The following is a 23,359-nucleotide window of genomic DNA, read 5'->3' on the forward strand; positions in this document are numbered from 1 at the left end:
GTTATTGAGCTTTAATACCCGACTATCAACTAGGCACTGAGAGCTTAAGGAATTAATTAAAACTCCCCCTGTGTAGTGTATTATATTGTACTCCGCATGCTGATCCTGGCTGCTCCTTAGCTGTCACTACACAGGTTAACATATAGGTTGCACAATACTTCTAACCGTACTAACGGATGAATGGACATCCATGTTTTGGCAATAATAATGTGACCATCTAGTAATGTGAAACAAATGATTTGGTTCAACATGATGAGTATGATGCATGCGTACTCGCCCTGCTTTGTATGGCACCCAGAGAACCAGACTATTTTCTTGAAATTTATAGGCATTCAAGGATCACTGACAATGCGAATCTACTTGTACTTGCCTCCCTTATAGCCATTAAACTCCTTTTGGTTCTCCCCCTTGAAGTCACACCTACCGGGTACTGTTGACACCCGTACTCCTTGACCTTTAGGTGAGTAATAGAATACCCCATTGTAGGATTGTGAATCGGTAACCATGAAGTCACTGCTGCTGTTTTTAGTTAAAACTTCTGTTTTTGTCAATTTTACTCTTGAATGTTGTGGTATGTGGTATTGTGATTATAGTTAACACTAGCTGGTCACTGTGCACAATATGTCACTGCCACAGAGTCACTTGTTCCACATAAACCACAGCGTGTTCACGGTCAAAAAGGGCACTTGTTGTCTCTGTATTTTGGTAATTCTCTCTTTTGTCTCCTCTAGGCAAGAGCAGTCCAACGCAGGTAGTACAACAGGAAGTTAAATGTATTATTGGTTGACACTTTATTAGGTCATTCCTTTGCGATAGATGTATACTATTAGGTTCTGAAGAATCGCAGTATAATTGCATAAGCGAGAAACATGTCGACCTCACTATACGAACTGTAGTCCTAGATCGTGATACGGAATCCTAATTTCTAGCGATCATAGGCTACCCACTGTTTTTAACATATAGCATGGGAACCACCAGAATAAATTGATCTCCGGTACCTCGTGCTATATTTTAAATCACCACCCTACACTATCCATTCTCTCCCTGGCCCCTCACTTGCACTTCACCCATAGGCAGTTGGAAAAAAGATCTCCGACAAAGAGACCCTCTATGAGGTGAGCCCGTAGGGCATTGCACCGCCTGCCCTACGAGGAGCAACCGCCAATGATGAAGCATGACACTCGCAAGAGTGTGTGAGGCCATTAATTCCAACAAATTGGATACCCAGGGTAGCCCTCCACAGAGCACTACCCCCTTTCCCCTTTATTGACCGTACCCTTCTTCTTCCTGAGGAATTGCCGAGTCCGTTTTTGTTAGTCATTGTTCTTTGGGGCTCTGACTCTGGCTGGACCTCCCATTCCTATTTCTTGGAGTGGTAATCTGAGCCTTAGGATCAACACTTGGTCCGTCCTCACCCCTCCTTTGATATATATATATATATATATATATATATATATATATATATATCTCAAATGACATCACATCATCCAGTGTGTGTTCCTATAAAGTATAAATATATATATTGAAGAATCAGTGGGTGTAGAAGTGTCTGGATGGAAGATTTAGTAGGTGCGTGACGGACTGTTTAAGTGAGTGATTACATGTGTCTTACTGAATGGATGGGTTATTGACTAAACTGTGTAAATGTCTGTATCAGTCTGTTGCTGTATAAGCTGCTGCATGGGTTGGTCAGTAGCTACAGGAGTGTCTATATGGGTTATCGATGTGTGGGGTGTGTGGGTTTTCTGAGGTGTGTGACTGTGCATAGATGTTTGAGTGGTTGATTCACTGGGTGTATGGATTCAAGAGTGCATGTGGAAATAGCTGTATGGGTCGAAGAGTGTGTGTATGGGTATGTTTGTGAGTGAATGGATGTATCAATGGTACATGTCCAAGTGACTACATACGTAAAAGGCAGTCTATGTGAGAGTTGGTGTATATAAATGACTATGTGAGAGTCAGGGATTGTGAGAGTGGCTGCATGGATGAGTGTGTACTTGTATTAGTGATTGTATAAGAGAGTAAGTATGCGTTTGTTTCGGTTTGAATAAGTGATGTGGTGTGTGTATAACTGTATAGGTCAGTAAATGGAACTATTTAAAGCCCGGGGAGGTGGCAGTAACCGGGGCAGTGTTGGGGGGGGCTAGAGCACGGAGAGGTGGCAGCGCCGGGGCTTAGGGGGCAAGCAAGTCCCCCCCGCCCATTTTCAATAAAGCCCCGCGGAGGTGTTTTACTATTTTCTTGTGTCTCGGTTCTACCGAGACACAAGATGGCCGTCAACACTTCCTGGTTTAGAGTGTTGGCAGCCATTCACAGTGAAGCTCGTGCTCTGGAGGGTTCGCGAACCCACCGCATCCCCAGATATCAAAACTTTTTCTTATTCTAATTTCTCAGGAACTACTGAACGGATTTACACCATTTAACAAAAAGGTCTATTTCTGAACCAAGGGCTACCTTTGTGCTAAATTTGGTGTGATTCCGTTAATCAGTTCGGGCCATAGCTTTGTCTAAAGTTTCCTATAGAAATTAACATGAGGAAAACGCGTTATGCGACACACCTTTTTTCCTCGGCCCCCGCTTGTCGAATCACCCCGAAACTTTCAAGACAGGAGCTGACCGGATCGGGCCACTAGTTTTGAAAATTGCACGAAGATTCGTCAACCGGCGCAAAAGATATTGGGAAAACAAAAAACGATTTATCCTATGGAAACTAGGTCCTAACTATAACTACCTACTGGAGACTGCCAGTAGGTAATATATAGGTTTATTTTTCACAGAGTGGCAGCAATATCTAATACAGCAAGTTTTCACCAAATCCAAATGACATTTCGCAATGAAATAAATTAAGCAACATGCATTGAATTTAACCACCTTTTGGGACCCACGCAATATTTACATATTATAGTATATATATATTTTGGTTTACTTTTTTTTTTATATCTTTGCCTTTTAACCCGTTCCGTGCTCCCGTCAGCCATCCACACTGCGGCGGAAAAATTGCAGCGGTTAAGGCGTTAATGCTATATTTCCTATAATTTACACACCCCACTTTACGCCACTCAACTGTATGTTACTTTACATCACTGCACGGAATTTGCAGTACGCTAGTCCACTTTACAACACTACAGTATACACCACTACATTCTATGCGAATTACGTTACTCCACTCAACTCAACAAGACTGCACACCACTGCAATGTACACCACTATACTCTATGCTATTATATTGTTGACCACTGCATTCGAATACTTTCGTGTCTGCCACTTTACTAGATGCCCCTAAACTGTGATAGCAACTCAGCGCTATTCCACTATACCCTACTCTAATGTATGCTAATCCACTACATGCTATTCCAGTATGGCCCACTTGATGATACACTACTGGAGTGTACGCTATTCCAGTCTCCACTACTAATCTCTATGCCTCTGTATTGTACAGAAATATATGATATGCCACTGCTCTGTACCACAATCAACTGTATGCTGTTTCACTTTACAAGAGTACATTCTGCACCACTCTACTAAACCACATTTCACTGTACACTTGTATAATTAACCCGATTAAGTTGGACGGCACTGTATGCTATTCTACTACATAGCACTCCACATCTAAACAGTTAACACCACTAATCTCAACTTTATGTCATTAAACTACTAAATTAGATGGTACGTCACTCAATCTCACTGTAGTTTATGCTACTCCACTATATGAAGTTGTACTGTACTACACTCTACCCCACAGTAGTCTAAAGTATACCGCTCCGCACCACTGCACTATATGCCACTCCAATATATGCCACTCCATAATACGCAATTTGACTTTACAGCACTACACTGTACCAGACTCCACTTTACGTAAGACCACTGCGCACCATGAAACTTTACCCCACTCCACTCTCAAGCACCCCAGTACAACCTACTCAAGTGTAGGCTATTTCACTTTACGCCACTCCACTGTACGTTATATATTCCAATATAGGCATCTAAACTATACAACACTCCAAGGTCTAACTCCACGCCATTACAGTATATGCAAATACACTGTACAATATTTACAGGGCATCAATTAACTTTACCACACTCCCCTTTATGCTATCCCACTGCATACCAGTGCACTGTACACCACTACATTCTATGCCACTCTAATAAACGCCAGTCAGTCTATCAGAATTTCCTCTAAGCCACTCCACTGTATGAGACTCTACTCTGCCACTTTGCAGTATGGCATTCCACCATACAGTACTGTAGTATACCTCATTCCACTTCACTATACCACAATATACTGTACCAGAGCACACTTTACAACGCTGTGCACCACAATACTATACCACACTTCACTTAACACTAATCTACTAAACTGAAATTCACAAAAAAACTAAGGTTAGGCGATAGTTCTAGATAGGGAGACGTTCCTTATGTTTGGTATACAAACCCAAATTAAGCTCCACAAATATTAGAAATTGTACAATTATAGCTCTCTCTTAATTCTATCATTTATGCGTCACTTACGCACTTATTTGTAATGTATTTCCGCTAAACAGATCTTACACCGCACAACTATAACAAATGGATAACAGACTTATCATTTACGCACCACTTTCATATTACTGTAAGTCATACTTCTCACTCACATTTATACTTACGCACCATCTTTTAATTACTATCACTTTCGAACTTCAGTACACAGTCTTCTCACCTCACTCGCCACACTACATTAACTATAACTCCTTAATGGAGCACTCTCCTACACCACAAGCAACATTCAGCTGCCTTTTTTTTTGTACTTGTGCATATACAACTTGGAAGCAGAGAAAGCACCTATGTAGTTCTGGTGATATCCGATTTTCCATTCAAAAGGCTTTTATGTTTTGCTATTAAAAGGATACATCATTCAATGAATCAAACTGCTAAATTTACCCCAAAAAACAAAAAAACCTTTGGCGGATTCAGGTTTGAGTCACGCTAAATGCAGAGCTATAAAGGGGAAGGTGGAGGGGTGCTTGCAGCAGTGAAAAAAGGTGACATTTCCCATAGGATTCGTTGTTCCTCAATACAGAAAGAAATTTACATAATTACACCCAACTTGACATGAAGGTGGTACTTTAATCGAGGAAGTGCCTCTTCTTGGGTTGGTGTATATCAGTTCAGTGAGAAATTAGCTTTATAATACTGCTGCGGCTGCTAGGCCTCAAACTGACGCACCCTTTTAAGCAAGACAAATATCGGGACCACTAGTTCGCAGAGCATCCAGGGACCAAAACCTTTAAACAAGCATTGGCCAGGTAATTACGTCTCACATTGTGGACCTACATTTGTCAATACTGGGAGGAAAGGGAAAGAGAAAGCATGATGATGCAGCTGCTGCCGACACCCATTTTATTTTGTATGTGCACATGGATTGGCTTTCATCTGATTGCATAGGGAGATTTATTCTTCCTGTCATTCAGTTCGGGTCCAAAAACCAAAGTTGGGTCCAAGTGGCAGGCTCCCATAGAGAAAAAAAAACTTGTGGCTACCATTACAGGATGCAAGGAGCCACAACAGGGCAGCGGAAGAATCGCCCCTGGCCTTTTGACTCAGGACCCCAAAAGCACTGCCCTTTTTCGATGTCAATATTAAATAAAAAATTGCTGGTTTTCCTTTAGGGTTAATGGATCCTGGTCACTAGCGTGGCTCCAGGGGTATGCAGACCCTGGTTAACAGTATTTAAACTCTTAGCAATGAGTCACCAACTAGGTCAGAATCTTCCTCAAATGCATTCATTTCTCATGCCCTACTAGAAATATGTCTGTCTCTTACACTTAACACTTTCCCAGCTCTGACATTAGTTTTCGGAGGTTGGAAGGCTACTACTTCAGTTCCAGAGAATTCAAACTAAATTCTCATCAACTCAAGATCCTGTTATGGAGCCTTGGTCGCTCAAATCTGCAATTACATTACTGAAGAAAGATGGTTTCATTAGTTTCCAGATGTCCCGCTTACCTTCAGCAACTCCACATCCTGCTGCTGGCACTTCACCTCCATCTCTTCAATTAGTTTCCTGAGTGAGGAATACTGCTCTTCTAAATGAGTGATATTTTGTTCAATGATCTTTAGAAACTTTTCTCTTTCCTCTTCCAGACTTGTAAGGAGGAGACCATTTTCTTCCTCAAGAAAGCTGTGCATTTCTTCAAAAGCACACAAAATTACTTTGCGTTGGGACTCAAATGTTACCTGGAACAGAGCATATATTAAAAGAAAGAAAATTTAAAGTTACTTTTTTGTAATCCTAGAGTGATGGCATTCAGAACTGGTGAACATTATACAAGAGGTCCTAAAATTGGTTATAAGAAGCAGTCAGCGTCTTATTTAGTAACATATTTGACAATTATACAATGCATGTTACTAATGTAGCCTATGAAACTTTATTTATTTATTTTTTAACTGGAGGAATGAAAGACAGATGAGCAGTACAGCCTTAAAGAGAGTACAGGCCCACAAGCTGAGCCTCGCAGTTACAATAAGGCGTAGCATCTGTAGACAAATCTATCCATTGACTTTCTCTTGTCTGGAGTTCCTAGACATTAGACTTTCATAAACACAGAATGCCCCCTTCCTCACGTGGGAAAGACCAAATAAAAAGAAAGGAAACGTTAACTGCCATGTAACCACATACTTATCGCATAAATGCTTTTTTTAATGAGAACCACCAAGAGTGAGACTCCGAGGATGCTCTGGAATGTGCCCCATGACTGAAGCACATTCCTTCCCAATTTCTAAATGCACTCATGGACATTATTTGGCAAACTGCACTAATGAAAAGTGTGAGCTGCCATGAAGGCACACACAAATACACAATTTGTAAAAGCATAATATTTTGTAATGGCAAGAAAGGACAAAAAGCAAATTGCAAACACCAAGTGTTCTGGATTGAGTCCACACCTATAACAAACTTAGAAAATCTAGCAGTCATTATTCAAGGCCTTAATCGCGATCTGCCTTCTACATTTTATGTCGCTCTTTTTTTTTTTTTTAAGAAAGAAGCAATTGTCCATGGAGGCTACATCCTCTACATGACAGTAACTGGGTTTATGTGTCAAAAGGGTTTCTTCTTTTAAAACTTTCCATGATCAACTAAATAGGTGAGGCCATCAAGTGTTCATGAAAATCAGCGAGGAGTCCATGATTTAAAAATCCACTTTAGAAAACACTACAAAAGAGCAGATATTTGCTTTAAGATAACTATATCAGGGGTTTCTGAAGGTGCACAGATTGAAGAGAGGATGACAAGAGTACAAAAGACAACTTAGATGTTAACTCACCCCAACACCATCAGTAAAGAAATGAAAGGTGCGTTTCCACATGCAAATGTAAGTCAGCGTTTGAGGGTTAATGGACATGGAGAGAGCAAATACCTCAAGATCCTTTGTCTCATGCTCCTGTTTGGTCTTCATTCCCAAAAGAGTCTGAGCCTCTCGTCTTAGAGTGATCAAGCCAGTCTGAAGTTTGTCCTGAAAATGTGAGGGGAAAAAACAGAATGCTATCAAAGTAGTTAAGAAAAAAAATTCGGCAGATGCAAATTTGCCTCATACAAAACTCACTATGGGCCCATATAAAAATTTAAACAAAAATAATTTTTGAACTTGTAATTGGATTGTATGCATTGATTTTTTTAATCATTGTTGAGTTCAAAAATGGTCTGAGCACTTTACAATCAAAAAACACATGAACAATATCGGCTTCCTCAGTTTGACACCTAAAGCATTTTCCATCATAAGTATTTCCCCACTTAATCACTGACTGGCGTATGATATAAATTAAACACAGTTTTATAGTGTTGGGTGCGCAAGTTTGCAGTCAAACACTTCACCCGCCATATTGATCGAATCTTGCAAGAATAAGCCAGAGTTGCCCAATCGATTCTGCCATTTCAAATCTTGAGCTGCAATATCGTCACTTTGCGTTAAAAGTAGTATTTCATACAGAGTCCCAATCTTTGCCCCTTTAAACACAGCTTCAAGAAATTCATTGCTTATTATTGTCTGTGGTCTGCAGTGTTTATATAAGAAATCACGTAGCTGTAAATATTTAAAGAAATTATTCTTAGATATTGTATATTTCCCCATTAAGTCCATAAAAGAAACCTCCATCTTTAAAAATGTCCCCTAAACGGTGAAACCCCTTGTATCTCCAAGCTTTCATTTTCTCATCCCAAAATACAAGCGGAAATATTTCCATAGAGTTAAGGGGGGTAAAAAAATTAATCCGTTTTATAGACAGAATCTTACACAACCATTTCCATCCCTTGTAAGCTGCCATCAAAACTTTAAATCTTCTGCGTTTATAATAACTTGGCTTGTGAAATTTGAAGCAAAACTTCGCATGCCTGGTTTCCTATTAACATCTGGTAGGTATTAGGCATTTCAAACTGCCTTGTTTCTCCCCCTATTGCCAAATACTGATTCGGAACCCCCCACTCGCCACGTGCCTGTGGTAACATCATATATCTTGAAGCACGGCTGGCTTTCTTCCATCCCCAAATAAACCTATCTGTAATAGCTTGAAGCTGCGATAGTTGCACCCGTGTCAACTCGAGAGGTACCGTCCTAAAGTAATAAAGCACCTTAGGGAGTATACACATTTTTAACACATTACGGCCCCCAACCATTGTTCAATGCAAACATTCTACTTTTTCTAACTGTCTTTTGACTGACCTTAGTATATCAGCCCAGTTAACATCAATTTTCTTCTGAATTAACATCCTAATTTTAATCCCCAGGTATTTAGCCTCTGGTGTTACTCGCGGCTCGTCTGGACACAACCCCGCAGTGCAAAGAACCTGAGTCTTTGAAATGTTCAATTTGTATCCTGCAGCCAAACCAAACTCTCGAGTCAAGCATACGATCTCTCTTAGTGCTTGTACAGGGTCCGCTGTCACCACTGCAATATCATCAGCGTAAGCCAAGACTCTAACCTCGTGCCCACCCACTATCATTGATTTTATAGAGTTGGTAGACTCCAGTAGCTGCAGTGGCTCAATATATATGACAAACAACAAAGGGGAGCATGGGCATCCCTGCCGTGTGCCTCTAGTAATATTAACAAAGGATGATTCATGCCCCATGGTACAGATCTTAGCCCGAGGGCGCAGATACATAGCTTGTAATTGCTGCAGGAATTTAGGTCCAAACCCCATCTTGTACATTATAGACCATAAAAAAAACATGTTACTCGATCAAATGCTTTTTCAGCATCTAAAATAATAATTCCAATATCCTTTTGAAGTGCGGTTGCATAATCAATTAACGATATAACCCTATGCAAATGGTTAACCGGGCTTCTGCCTGGAAGGAACCCATGTTGATGCCAAGATACAAGCGGCGGATGAACTTGCACAAGCCTAGTTGCCAAGATTTTAGAATATATTTTTGCATCAGCATTTATTAATGATATAGGCCTATATGACACCGGGTATCGAGAGGGCTTATCTTTCTTTTTAAAGACCACTATATTTGCATCGTCCCAGGAGTCCGGCGGGTTTCCGCATTGAGCAGCTATGAAAGTATTAAGCATATCCTCCTTTATAATAGAAAATAGCAACCGATAAACCTCCAAAGGGAGTCTATCGGGACCAGCTGCTTTCCCCAATACTAACTCTTCTAATGCTGTCTGCAGTTCTTGCATAGAAATTGGGGCTTCCAATGCTTCACTCTCAGAGGGCCCCAGCTTGGAAAAATCCAAATCCCGGAGATATTGTGCAATTTGATCCTGAGCAATGAGATCTTGAGTATATAGGTCTGTATAGTATGTACGAAAAACCGCCATAATACCATCCATAGTTTCAACCATATCCCCTCTATCATTCTCTAAAATTTCAATACGTTGAGACGCCTGTCTACCCCGCATTCTTTGTGCTAAGAATATGCCCGTTGCTTCCCCGTACTCGTATCTTTGAGCCTTATGTATTTTAAACTGAGTAGCAATATCCTGATTCCAGACCCCATTAATCTTGGCTTTACAGCAAGCAACCTTAGTTTGTGCGGCTTGGCAATCTAAATTAGAGCGAATTACAGAGACAAGTTCACACTCTGCCAATCTAAGTTCCTCAAGAAGGCCCTCAATCAAGGCTTTCTGTTTCTTTTGTTTAATCCAACCATAACTACAAGTATCGCCCCTAAGCCCTGCTTTGAAGAAATCCCAGACCATTGATTGAGTAGCAGTACCTCTATTATCTTCTAAAAACTGCTTGGCCCATAGCTTGATATGACATATATTCGTCACTGATAAGCTTTTTGCTGAATGTAAATGTTCACACTTCCCGCACAGTATTAAGGCAAGTCAAGTCCAGAACCACCAGATTATGATCGGAAGTAATACGAGGCATTATTTGCATCCTTGCACCAACAGTTAAGAACCGGGGTAAAAAAATATATATAATCTAGCCTAGCAAACTTAGAGTGTGGAGAAGAAAAGAAAGTATACCCAGAATTCCCAGGATTTAACGTCTACCACCCATCGACTAGACCATGTCGGAGTATCAACTGATGCAAGGCCCTAAATACCTTAGGTTTACGCCACTTATAATCCTTAAAATGACCATCCCATGTTTGAGGATCTCCATGTATATTGAAGTCCCCAAGTATTACCAGAGGGGTAGCCCACTGAGCTAGTTCTACATTCAAAAACTTCAAAATTTCTGCCTCATCTAGGTTCGACCCATACAATGTACATATAGTCATCTTGGTGGCCCCTATAATACATTCCGTAATTGCCCACCGCCCAAGATTATCAGCCCGCGCCCGGCCCGTACCCGTTACTAAACGGCTACCCATAATAGTCACCCCTCTATTAATTGTGGATTGCCTAGATGCAGATGAAGTAAATCCCTACTCAGATAACAACCTATTATTAGACCATGGTATATGGGTTTCCTGTAGACAGAGCACATCCGGATTAATTAAGCGCAGCTCATTAATCACGCGTTTTCCTTTCAAAATGTATTCAGCCCACAAACATTAAAGGAGCAAATACGAAGACTTCTAACAACTTCTATATTGCAGGTCGTTAATATATAAACAGAAAAATAAATCTAGCCAATGATGACCTCGGAAGCTTGTTTCCGGTCCAGGGAAGGCATGGCTTGGCAGTTCGGGCTAGACTGTTCCCATGAGGCACAGGGTCAGACTTATTTGCATATAGCCATGTCTTAACTGGGGTGGCAGAGTGGGCTAAAGAACGGTGATGGATTAAACCCAGATCTTTTGACTGGGTGTGAGTGTTTGATTCAGGTGCTCCGTCCATCACCACTCCCTTTTGTACCAATGAGGTTTAAGACTGATGCTATGAACTGACATTCCCCCTTTCCCTTTTTCTCCCCTTACCCAAACCCCTACCTTACCCAGAAACCAAACAGTGCCCCAAAAATCACCCCCACACCAAACCCCTCCACCCCCCACAAAGTTAATCCCCCCCTTAACTAAGGCAATAGGGCTGGTCGCCCTTGTGATGCTCTGTGAGTGGCTCTCTAAATACTCGGCCCAACAGCAATAAAATAAAAAAAAATAAAAAGACAAGATGAAAAAGAATATCAAATACTCCATTTCCCTACCGCAGATTTGTAACTGACAAAAGAAAATCGGGATTAAAAAAAAAAATCTGCCTTTTAAATGATTTGAATAGCTCTTATGAAATTAGCAACGTCCGGATAAGTTTACCAGTCCATCAATCCAAGGTATGGAGATTCTTTTGTAGCAGCCTCGGATGTAATAAAACAAGTACGTCCCTTGTGCACAGTTTTTAAAAGTTGCTGGCTGCAACAAAAAAACGTGCAAGCCCCTAGCTTGAAAAGGAGCAATTAACTGCCGCAACTTCCATCGCATTTCAACTGTGGAATGACAATAATCTGGGCGAACAAAAAAACCAAAAAAAAACAACAAAGAAAAGTATGCCTTTTCCAGTTCTCTTCCTGTCTGGTCTGGCCAGATCATACAGCACCTGCCTTGCCAAAAAGTTATTAAAAGAGATCAATATAGCCCGTGGTTGCTGGGGGCCTGCTTGCCCACTTCTTACCGGCCGTTGCCGAAATGGAAACCTATGGGCCCGCTGAATCTCGCGGCTCCAGTTCCATTCTTTTACTTCAGGAAGTGCTTCCTCAAACAGCTCCGCAATAAATTTACGTATGTCTGAGCCCTCAAGGCCCTCTGGAACTCCAAGAATAAGTAAATTATTACGACGAAGGCGATTTTCTAGGTCCACAATCTTATCACGAACGTCGTTTCTGTGAGCTTTTATTTCTGCAACATCAGCCCTTTGTGTCACCATCTGGTCTTCTAATGACGATATCCGAGCTTCAGCCTCCACCATCCTATCTGTAAAATCATTACATGTTTTAGCTAGGCGTCGGATAGTGTTTTGCAGTTTTCTACATGCAGTGTGCGTTTTTAAATGCTCAGCTCGAGCCTCCAGCCTATGATCGGTAATAGATCGATAGATTTCCTCCAGCGACACTTGATCAGACGTCTCCACTGCTGTGCTCCCGCTAGCTTGGGCTGATAAGTCCAGTCTATCAAGTGATTGTATTCCATCAGGGAGATCCCAATCTGTAGTTTCCGATCCCACACTGCCTGGCCTGTCTTTTTTCCAAATAGTAGAGGCCTTGCCAGAAGAGCCCCCAAAGGAGACTTTTTATGTTGACTTTCATCCAGAGCGATAGGGGTATTGTCGCACTGTCCATCTTCTGGTAGCAGAAAATCGCCTTCTAGATCTGACCCTTCTGAAAGCTCCGACAGTGAATAGAACTCACCATCCTTGCTGCTTAATGGATCATGGACTTCATCTTCGCTAGCTGTCCTGTCGCCTTCCTCCAATTGACCCATATTTATACCTCCTACCTCAGTCTGAGCCGAAGTTTGGGGTGTATCAGAAAGCAATGAAGATACATCCATAGATGCTTGCAGTGAATGATGCTGCTCCATAATGTCTTTTGGAGTTCTTTCCTCGCTTCCTACTTCAGGAGCATCAACACTAGGATTAGAAACAGAAGAGCTGATTCTTTTTCCTACTACAGGCTGAAACATTTGTGGTATCCTGGGGGCGCCTATACCTACGTCTTTGCTCTGTACAGCACTCCCAGTATCTTCACTGCCCGATACCTCCTTAGATCTTGCGGCAAGTGCAGCCCGTGTACCCACTGCCTCTTCACCAGCAGGTCTTGTTTTCCCGCCGCAAGCCACCTTAGGTGCCATAGTATAGCCAGTTGGAAAGAAAAGATAAAAGGTGGAATTTTTTGAGAGTTTTTTTTTCTTCAAGTAAACGTCCTGCTATGTAATCCGTCTGGGTAATCGAACCAAATCCCGTGTAAATAATCAACAAATTTAATAACTGCCAGAAAGGTCTCCAGAGTCAGCACTCCTCCATTAAGCCACGGCGCCTCCCAGCTCCAGCAAACATACCTGAAATGTACTGTCTAAAAGTCAACACACCTCCATCAAGTCGCGGCGTCTCCAAAATTTAGCAGTTACGAGTTAGCGGCAGAAACAGACAAGCCTCATCCAGTGTTTTTTTTCTAACAGGTGGTCGGTCCCTTGCTTTTTCATTCCTCCTTCCCTAACCCCATCCACAGGCACAAACATGCATTTACATACCGGTTTAAAGCAGGTGGTAAAGGTGTGTGGTAAAACTGCACTGAATAGGGAATTCAGTGTAGTTTAAAAAAATGATATATATATATATTTATATTTTAAAAAATACAAAAAGTCTCACATGATGCTTCCCCATTCCTGGGGTCTTACTCGTAACTGGACAGTACAGGGGAGATCTTAACAGGTAAGAATTGTAAAAATCCCACTGTATTTCTACTGTGGCCCCACTATTATCTCTTTAAACTGCTTATACAAAACAGAGCCATTGATCTATTAGCTCCACTACACAAACTCTTACCCTGATATCGTATCCTAAGCAATGCAACAACAGAAAAAAATCCTTAAACTGCTGATACTTACAATGTACACTTAACATGACTCTCCAACTATTCAATGAGTGTCAAATTACACTGCTCAACAGTTATGATTCACTACAAGCACAATTAGGCACTACTATTACATTTTTAGGAATTTTTGGGCCAGTGAATGTGGGATTATTTGTCATTCAGTCAGAACAGCAGTAGCAGTTAAAACTTACTTAGGTATAAAGTTCTGAAAGATACCCATCTCATCAATTTTGCTATCGAATCTTGGGTTACTGGGCATGGAACTTGAAACATATGGATGTGTAACTTGTAGGTTTGGCTACCAGCAACTAGGAGGTGCTCTTTCCTGTGTATAATGTCGAAGAAGAAGCAACTAAGAATCTGTATTACAGAGGTTGGTGGGCACTCACTTTCAAAATATAGAGGATTTCTTGCATGCCAATCAGGTTTAAGTACTACGTTTTGAAGAAGTATATTGGTTTCCTATCGTTTTACCTTACATATATTTTAGCTGTTCGGTTTTTCACATTTTCTCCCACTCTCATGTTTGCCAAGTCTTTCTTTTTTCTTATTTTCTTCAAAGATGGAAGACTGTGTTAAGTCTTGGATAAGAAACTTCACTGCAGGATTTGATCTCAGTCAGCTCCTGTGGTTCTTCAGCTAGTACTTCAAGTAGGTCGATAAACCTGGATTGTAGCTAGTGGATTAGATATGCCATAAATTAATGCATGCCTCTACTCGTCATCAGTGGAGTTCCTTTAGGATTGGGGTGGTGATGCATCCCAGACGGCTTTGAGAGGGGTCATTTTGGGTATGCCCACTAGAAGACCACTTCCTCAGTTATGGTGGGAAATTATTCAGGCGAAGACTGCTGCCCTAAAGGTTAAGAGTGGTATAGATGATTTTTTTTCTTCCTTGATTTTTCTTAAGACGAGTTGGAAGGAATCTTGGGTGAAGCTTTTGGACTTTTCAACAAGTAGTTTCGGCAGCCAGAAACAATTTATAGGAGAGTTTTGCCTGAAGATTTTCTTTAAGTTTGTGTTTCTCAACTCGAACACATCAGCAGTAATGCATGCAGAGGAACAGCATTAGCATACAACAGATAGTTGTATGCAGGGCTTTAAGTGGGCTGGGTCTCACCGGTGCTGAGCACCAGCAGTTCTTTAGAGACGGCCTTGAAACAGGTCTCTATCGGGCTCTGTTTTGTGCCCTGGCACAGGCGGTCCAAGTTTTTCCCGGATGCAGTGACAGCAGGCACATCGATGAGTGTGCGCTCACACCAGTAGTGCTCTTTGGCAAGACACCTCACAATGGGATTCCAAATGGTGGCCGGACGGATTCTGACCCACACCAAGCACTCACACTAGAAACTTTAGAATAAACGCTGACAGCAAACTGGACATGACCGCACAAGTCACACAGTCACGGCATCCTGCTTCTAAACCCTGAAGATGAAGAGTAAGCTCTTCAGATGACTTCCAGGCAACACTAGAAAATTGTCACTCATGCCCATGCCACGTGCAAGTTGGACTGCGGGAACACCATTCATGCCGGGAGAACGAACTAACTCACTAGAAGACTACAAATCATCCAGAACTTGGCAGCCAGACGACTCCTCAACCGCCCACACGTCACGCCAACTGGCTCCCGATACACAAACCCACTCATTTCAAACTCCTCACATACAATTCACAACACAACTTAAGCTCCGCGTACCTAGCAGTTGCACCTCCTTCCACCAACCACATCCACTTCCCAAGACTCCTTCTCACAAACATCCCACGCATACACAAAACTAGATTGGAGGACCAGCATGCTCTTACTTCGCTCCTAAAGCAGTGTGGCATCACCTCACTCCACATATGACAGCCTCTGCCTCTTCTTGAATTCCACAAGAAGCCCGGGAACCTGCTTTCCAATTACCCAACCTACTAATGGCAGATCTAGGAACCTACCTCAGCATTGTGATACCCTCACGGTGATAATGTACTTTACAAATACACATAACATAAGCAGACTTCGAAAAAGTTTGGGGCAAGCTACTTTTAGGGTCTACTTGTAGTTTCTGGTGAGAGAGCTTGAGCTGGCAAAGTGCCCTTTACAAATCCACATAACACAAGCAGGCCTCGAGAAAATTCAGGGCGAGCTACTTTTAGGGTCTACTGGTCCCTTCTGCTGAGAGCTTGAGCTGGCAAGGAGCAGGGAGCAGGTTCATTCAGAAAGCGAATGAGTAACGAAGATGTCCTCAAATCATGATTTTATCCTGTTACCTTTGCTATGCAGAGGTCAAAGTTCAGCTTATGTCTTAATGCAAATTGCTGCTTATTTTATCTTGGCGATTGGTGTTCACTGTTCTTTGACTGCAAAGTTAGAGGATTTTGAAACCTGAACTGTTTTGCAAAAAGGAAGGCAGTGTGAAACAAAGGACTATAGGCTACCATTTCTTTCTAACATCATACTTAAATGACTTGTAAATGAAGTGTACAAATACTTAAAGAAATGGCAGCCACGGAAAAAGAAAATTGGGTAATTTAGAAGATCTATGTACACAAGGATTTTGATAGGATCAAATCAGATCAGAACACTTTACTTGGTGATGTGCAAATGATAGATATTTGCTGAAAGCTGATTTCCACACATTGTTTGAATGCTATGTAGTATTAGCCTTAAAAATATATATCAATGGGAAAGTGTATGCTATTTCAATGGAAAATGTGCTGTCTGTAAATGTTGGTGCACTACTACGTCATGCTTAATTAATATTTTATTACAAGACATTTTAAACATGAACTGAGAAAAATGTCCTGTCCTGCCCCGATTACACTTATTAGTGAACTAAGAGGCAAATTAGGGGTCATATGTACCCTACATGTGGGCTAGATTCTTTTAATAAAAAGGAGCAAACGTTTGGTCTATTAAACCAAACAAAATATTTTTTTTGTTCAGCAGACATGCTGAACTCGGATATCTGAAGGTGCCCCAATATGTGATAATAAGAAAAAAGGAGACTGTGAAATTAAATATTTGCCTCGGATCACACCATTTTGAGCCCAGTTTATGGGTCAAGCGTATTACAGTTAGGTTGAATAGATATTTCAACTCACTAGACCTGCAGATCTGGAGACAACTTTATAATTTTATGAGGCCTGATAAGTATCACCTAACCACATAGTGCATGCTGTGTGTGAGATGCCATTTAGTATTGTTACATGTGTGGTAAACCTAAGTATCCATTATTCAAAGACAATTTCAGTGTTGCAAGCTTTACCCTTCTGTGTTTGCTGGCCCAGCCTTAAAGGCCAAGAGCTAATCCAGTTTTTTAAACAGGTGCATTGGTATAGGGGACATAGAGCTGGGCAGTACAGACAGACCGACAGCATGGGCAGAAACTCCATCTTAGCTAGAGAAAATCTACCCATCACAGAGTGAAGTGGTCCAGAATCCATCTTTTACTTAACCCATATTCAAGGAATACTGAACTTCCGCTTTGTGTGAACCTTAATGCCCATATATTTCAAAGACTTTGCCTGTCATCTTATTCCAGTTACCTGGTGAGCATGCAATTGCACACTACATAGACCACCAAATAGGAATAGTTCAGATGTATCCCAGTTAAGATGTTACCATGATACCATAACAGGTAGTTTTGGTTTGAGTGGTTGGACTGATCAATTATGCAAGAGTATTGTCAACATATATCAGAACTATGTGTGTAGAGGCATAGGCTCGTTCCAAGAAGACATCCCAGAGTTCCCACTCTAAAGACAAACAGGGTCAAAATGGTTTTGTATGCATCGGGAATTTTTCCATTGTTAGAGATATCTTGTACATCTGCATCAATAGCATCTTCCATGTCTTCACATCTTTTTTTAAAGCTGAAAGTGGTATGCCATTAGGCCCTGAAGCACTATCACTTCTTGAAGAATTCATTGCTGTTATGATCGTATTCTCTTATGTCCAGGGTCGTATTGCGGAGGACACGTGTATTGATGCCATGCCATCTTTGTGCCTCAAAAATTTCTTTCTTTCCAGCATTTTTCCATGCATCCTCATCTTAGATTTTTCAATTTTAATGATGGTGTTTCCAACTGGGCATGTCGCTTTTTAAAGTTGATAACGCTATTTTTTCATTTATCCCAGGTAATCTGAAAACCGAGAGTAATTGATAATCTTCTTGTGAGAGCACCGTTTAATTGATATCGTTTTTTTCTTTTGGTTATATTAAAAGTCAACTAGTGATGTAAGCAATTTGTCCAGTGTGTAGCGAGGATTGTCATGAATGAGAATGCACATGTGGTTTAATAATTCTTGGAAATGTATATGTCTCATGTATTGGTACTTCCCTTCCGAGTGTTGGTTACACTTCATTTTTCTCTTCTTACTCTGATATTTATTATCTTCTTCTCTTCAGAGGCAATGGTCTTCATGAAACTGTTGCCTTTAATTCCGCTTTTAAACTTAGTAACTTGGGGGCAAGGATTACTCATTGTGTGGAATTATGGGAAAGGAGTTGGTTTACTGTAGAAGAAAAAAAAGGGTTACCAGTGTGTAACCAAAGAAATGTAGTATTTTCCTCACAGTATGACTAGGTCTGATGTGGATGCCAGCTGAAAATGGCAATTTAGGGTAACTTGTATGCTGGGGTGGGTTTTCTTGCCATGCTTGCAATTTTCCCAAAAAAAGTTAACTTCTTTAAGTGGATCATGTTTCAATCAAATCGGGTCTACAAGTTAATTTAAATCTCCAGCCAAAATAAACTCTACATCGGCATTTGCCGATTGTTAGTTCTGAATGCGATCAAATAAAGCGGCTTGTGTTGATTGTTTTCACAAGGCCTCAAGTGTTATTCAGATATTACACAGAATTAAAGAATAATTTGTAGGTTAGGAACACCTTTTAATTTGAGATCAGTGACTAGAACATAGTTATAATCAATTGGGATTATTGTCCAAGAGCAATATAGCCTTTTAGTGGTAAACGCTGCCAACCCCAAGAAAGCCTGCCACTGGTTTTTACTATAGTAGTAAAGTTATTCAGCAGGCGTTCTTCCTTTGTCCAAGTTTCCTGTATAAACAAATAATATTGCATGAATTCCCAACTTAGTTAATAATTAACAAATACCAGCACTTTTCAATGACACCATAGAAACGAGATAACCTGCTTTTGTATTAATTATATTATTCCTATCTTGTTATTCTTTTATGATCTTCATAGAGAGCAGGCCCGGGAGCCAAGCCCAATTGTTAGAGGTTTGTGTCTTCTCATCTTTTGGTTGAAGCGTCAAATTGCATGTACTTTCTCTGTATTGTTGGTGTGTGAATTAAATGTTCCTTCTGTCTCTGGGGAGTGTGAGGTACTTCTAAGGATTGAGGGTTTTTTTCAATGCCCATTTGGGTTTACATCTCGATATTTATAAGTACTTCAGAGTAATGGGTAGGATATTTGCTTTCGGTCTGTATGCATGTTTGATGCCCCATTGAAGAAATTAGTTTTGCTGGGTCATGATTAAAATTACAGTAACTGGTGAAGAACCTATTATTCTGATCTGTTCTTCACGATTTTTGTTAGATACATTTGGACTTTTCAACTGCTTCAAAGTCACTGAGAATGCAGGTACTGTTGCAGAGAGATGTAAAAAGAGTGTCTCGATTTAAAATAGGTTGTCTTCACGGTTATACGAGTGAGAAAATATGACAAAACAGTTTGCAATGTCTTCAAAGTTGTCCTATTTCCGTTTCTCAAGATCTTTGTACAGCTATGATTTTATGGTTTTTAATTTTAGGAATTTTGTTCGAATCGGTTTTAACTGACATTTCTGGTGTGTAAGGGATATCATAATTGTTCAATGCTCTCGTTGTACATAAGACTACATCAGGGACATTTTGAATATTCAACTGGTCTAGTTTTTTTATAGGCTTTGCCAGAAGGTACAGCAAAAAGTATTATTTTCCCATTAAGAATTTGTATTTGATCATTCATCACTTTCATAGACTTTATTTTAGTTTGCTTGATGAATTGGCCGCCCATGGACTCGTTAACCTGAGTGATCTATATCGTATTCTATCAACAGTTACAAACTCAAATTAAGTTTCTTGGTTCTCTAAGGACTTGGACTGCTCAACTCTAATGTAATCCTATCTTGGAAGACTATTTGATCTTATTTCTATATTCTTGGCCCCAGCATAATACTGCGGACTACTGCTTTCGGTTTGAACACTTGTTCTTTTCAGACTGAGATATGGCAGAGATATTTGTTCTTGAACTTTTAGCAATTGAGCTAAGTAAGCTTTTACCTCCTTTGTTGCTGGGAGTCACAATGTCCGCGCTTAAACTAAAACCCCTTGGTATAGAGTTAAAGACATAGGCTTAACTGATTTGTCATTTTTATTGTTCCTGGATAGCTTTATTTAACCTTCTCTTGACATCCAACTCTAATATTGATCTCTGCATATATTAACAAGCACACACAATAATATATTAAAAACACAGAAATGTACCTCAAGCAGTAGTCAAGTCAAGATAGCTTTATTCGGTATTAAAAAAAAAACCATAAAAGCACAATTAAAAAATTCATACCATAAAACAATAAAATCTATCTATATTACAGCAGTAAAAAAACAAGTTTAAAATATTTATAAATCCCTTATAAGAAGGCAATCGGAGGAACTCAGATATTTAAGTATGCTATTAACTACATATATATAGATTTCCATTATAGCATTAATTAATGGAGGCTCTTGTTCTAACCACATATTTCAAATAATTGGCAGCTGTATTCACAGTAAGTTCATCTGGTAGTATATACAGTCTAATTAGATCAGGTCTGCATTGACGTAGACCCCACAGTCTTAAGAGTGGTAACAAAAATCTCTTTCTCCCCCACTCATAATATTTACAGACAAGAATGCAATGAATATTTGACTGAGTCGAAATGTCATCACATGGGCATTTTGTCAGTAGCGCCGACCAGTCATTTGGAGTAGGGAATGTTACCATGCTAAAAAAGCAGTCTGTTCTCATCCTAGGTAGAAGCATTCTTGTATAGCTAGGAATTTCCGGAGCCAAATACGGATGTAATCCTGGGCCATGTAAGATGCGGCGATGAGAGACAATTGTTGACTTATTACAATCCAGGTACCACCTTCTCTCTTCCAACAGTCCGAGACAGGAGTCTTTTAAGTGTTTTTTCGAGATTGAGGTACATGTACTCTGAGTTGTAAAGAATTCAGGATGCCCAATGGAATTCATAAAATTTTTAATATACTGCAGCCAAATGATCTTCTTAGCCGCTGATTGTTTCATGCAGTCTTGGATCACATCCCTGCTGAAGGTCAACTCCTCTGTGGTCCAGATCTTATGCCACAGCATGACTGGCGTGACCTTTATCAGATCTGTGATATGCACGCGACAGAGCCCAAAGTAACCTGAGGCGAGTGTTCAACAACCACCTTTTTGGCCATGCCGGTAGAAGGGGTCGCTCTTCCGGCCGAGGCAACCAACGACCCTATTCATCCTTCAGAGGAACAGGCAGGGGCTTCTACCCCCCTAGACAACCCTTCTTTCCCCAGAGAGGAAGAGGCCCGAGAAACCGCGGCTCGAGAGGTCGAGGTACTCCCAACACCTCCAACTCTACAAGTAAGTACTACTCCTTCTTCTACCCCTCCCATAGTAGGGGGCAGGCTAAAACAGTTTTATCATGTTTGGGATTCAATTACCCAAGACCCATGGGTTTTAGAGACCGTCATGGGTTTCAAGATAGATTTCTTACAGATTCCCGTCCAGTCACACTTACCCCGCCCCTTTCTCCTCTCAGAAGATCAAGAAAAGATCGTGGAGGAAGAAATCGCTTCCATGCTCAAAAAAGACGCAATAGTGGAGGTTCCCTGGTCCAATGCAAGGTTCATAAGCACTCTGTTTCTCGTTCAAAAAAAGGACAAGGGTTGGAGACCCGTAATAAACCTTCGAGAAGTCAACAAATTCCTAGTTTATCGCCATTTCAAAATGGAGGGTATCCACCTCCTCAGGGATCTCCTTCTGGAAGGGGACTGGATGGCCAAGTTAGACCTGAAGGACGCTTACTTCACGATTCCCATGTACAAGGAACATCAACCCTTCCTTCAATTTGCTTGGAAGGAACATCTCTACCAGTTCCAAGCTCTTCCCTTCGGCCTCTCTTCTGCCCCTTGGTGCTTTACCAAGATCATGAAGTGCGTCGTTACAATTCTAAGAGAGAGGGGTATCCGCCTCATCATTTACTTGGACGATATCCTTATCATGTCCCAATCCCGTTCAGACCTCCTAAGAGACCTAGAAACCTCCATGAACCTGATAGAGAGCCTTGGGTTCATCATCAACAGAGACAAATCCATACTCTCTCCCTGCAGAACTATAGAATTCCTCGGCTTCACTCTAGACACCACGAAATGTCTCCTCCTTCTTCCGACCAAGAAGATTGCCAAGATCCGGAAAGAGATCAGATCTGTCCTGAAACAAGAGTCTTTAACTCTCCGCGAACTAGCCAGACTACTTGGGCTCCTTTCCTCGTCCATCCAGGCCATTTTTCCCGGCCCTCTGAACTACCGCGCACTTCAGAGAATAAAAAGGAAAGCCCTCAATTCAGGTCTGTGGTATGGGGACCTTGTCTCTCTAGATCCGGATGCGAGAACAGAACTTTTTTGGTGGCTAGAGAACTTAGATGCCTGGAACGGCAAAGCTATCTTTGGCTCATCCCCGGATTTTGTCCTAGAATCAGACGCCAGTCTTCATGGCTGGGGTGCTCGTTTTGGAGACCAGGACACCGGTGGGGTTTGGACCCTATCGGAATCCTCCCGACACATAAATTTTCTGGAGCTGACGGCTGGCTTATACGCTCTTATGAGCTTCAAACACTCCATCCAAGGGAGGTCCGTTGTTCTGAAGATGGACAACGTCTCTGCTGTGGCCTATATCAATCGCCTTGGAGGGACGAGATCTGCGGATCTCTCCAACCTTGCCAGGAGACTTTGGATGTTCTGTCTGGAACACAAAATCTCCCTCAGGGCGGAATATCTCCCCGGGAAATCGAACATTTCAGCAGACTGGAATTCGAGATTCCTTATAGACTTCTCGGACTGGAAACTCGACGTGAACGTCTTCAATTCCCTCTCCCACTTTTGGGGTCCCATAGACGTGGATCTATTCGCCAGCAGGCTCACCTTCCAACTTCCCAACTACTTCAGTTGGATGCCAGACCCGGGCGCTCTTGCTGTGAACGCGTTTCTCCAACCCTGGTCCCACTTCCTGGGTTATGCCTTTCCTCCTTTCGCCATGATTCAGAGAGTCCTTCAGAAGGTCAGATCGGAGCAATGCTCCCTGATCCTGATAACTCCCTTTTGGCCGTCCCAAGCCTGGTTCCCGACAGCCCTGGAACTAGCA

The 23,359-nt window shown here is 41.3% G+C and overlaps 1 protein-coding gene across 3 annotated transcripts in view; it reads right to left on the minus strand.

The window, feature by feature from the left end:
• LOC147717663 (E3 ubiquitin-protein ligase TRIM39-like) overlaps nt 1-23,359 on the minus strand; it is a 58,421-nt gene that overhangs the window by 23,943 nt on the left and 11,119 nt on the right. For all 3 annotated transcript variants that reach the window (XM_086924452.1, XM_086924450.1, XM_086924451.1), the window contains exons 4-5: nt 7,395-7,490; nt 5,983-6,213 (exon numbers count right to left, since the gene is read on the minus strand). In XM_086924452.1, coding sequence (XP_086780578.1) covers nt 5,983-6,213; nt 7,395-7,490 — 327 coding nt within the window. The remainder of the gene's footprint in view (nt 1-5,982; nt 6,214-7,394; nt 7,491-23,359) is intronic.

The sequence above is a fragment of the Lissotriton vulgaris genome, chromosome 5 (genome assembly GCF_964263255.1).
Source record: "Lissotriton vulgaris chromosome 5, aLisVul1.2, whole genome shotgun sequence".
NCBI classification, from domain to species: domain Eukaryota; kingdom Metazoa; phylum Chordata; class Amphibia; order Caudata; family Salamandridae; genus Lissotriton; species Lissotriton vulgaris.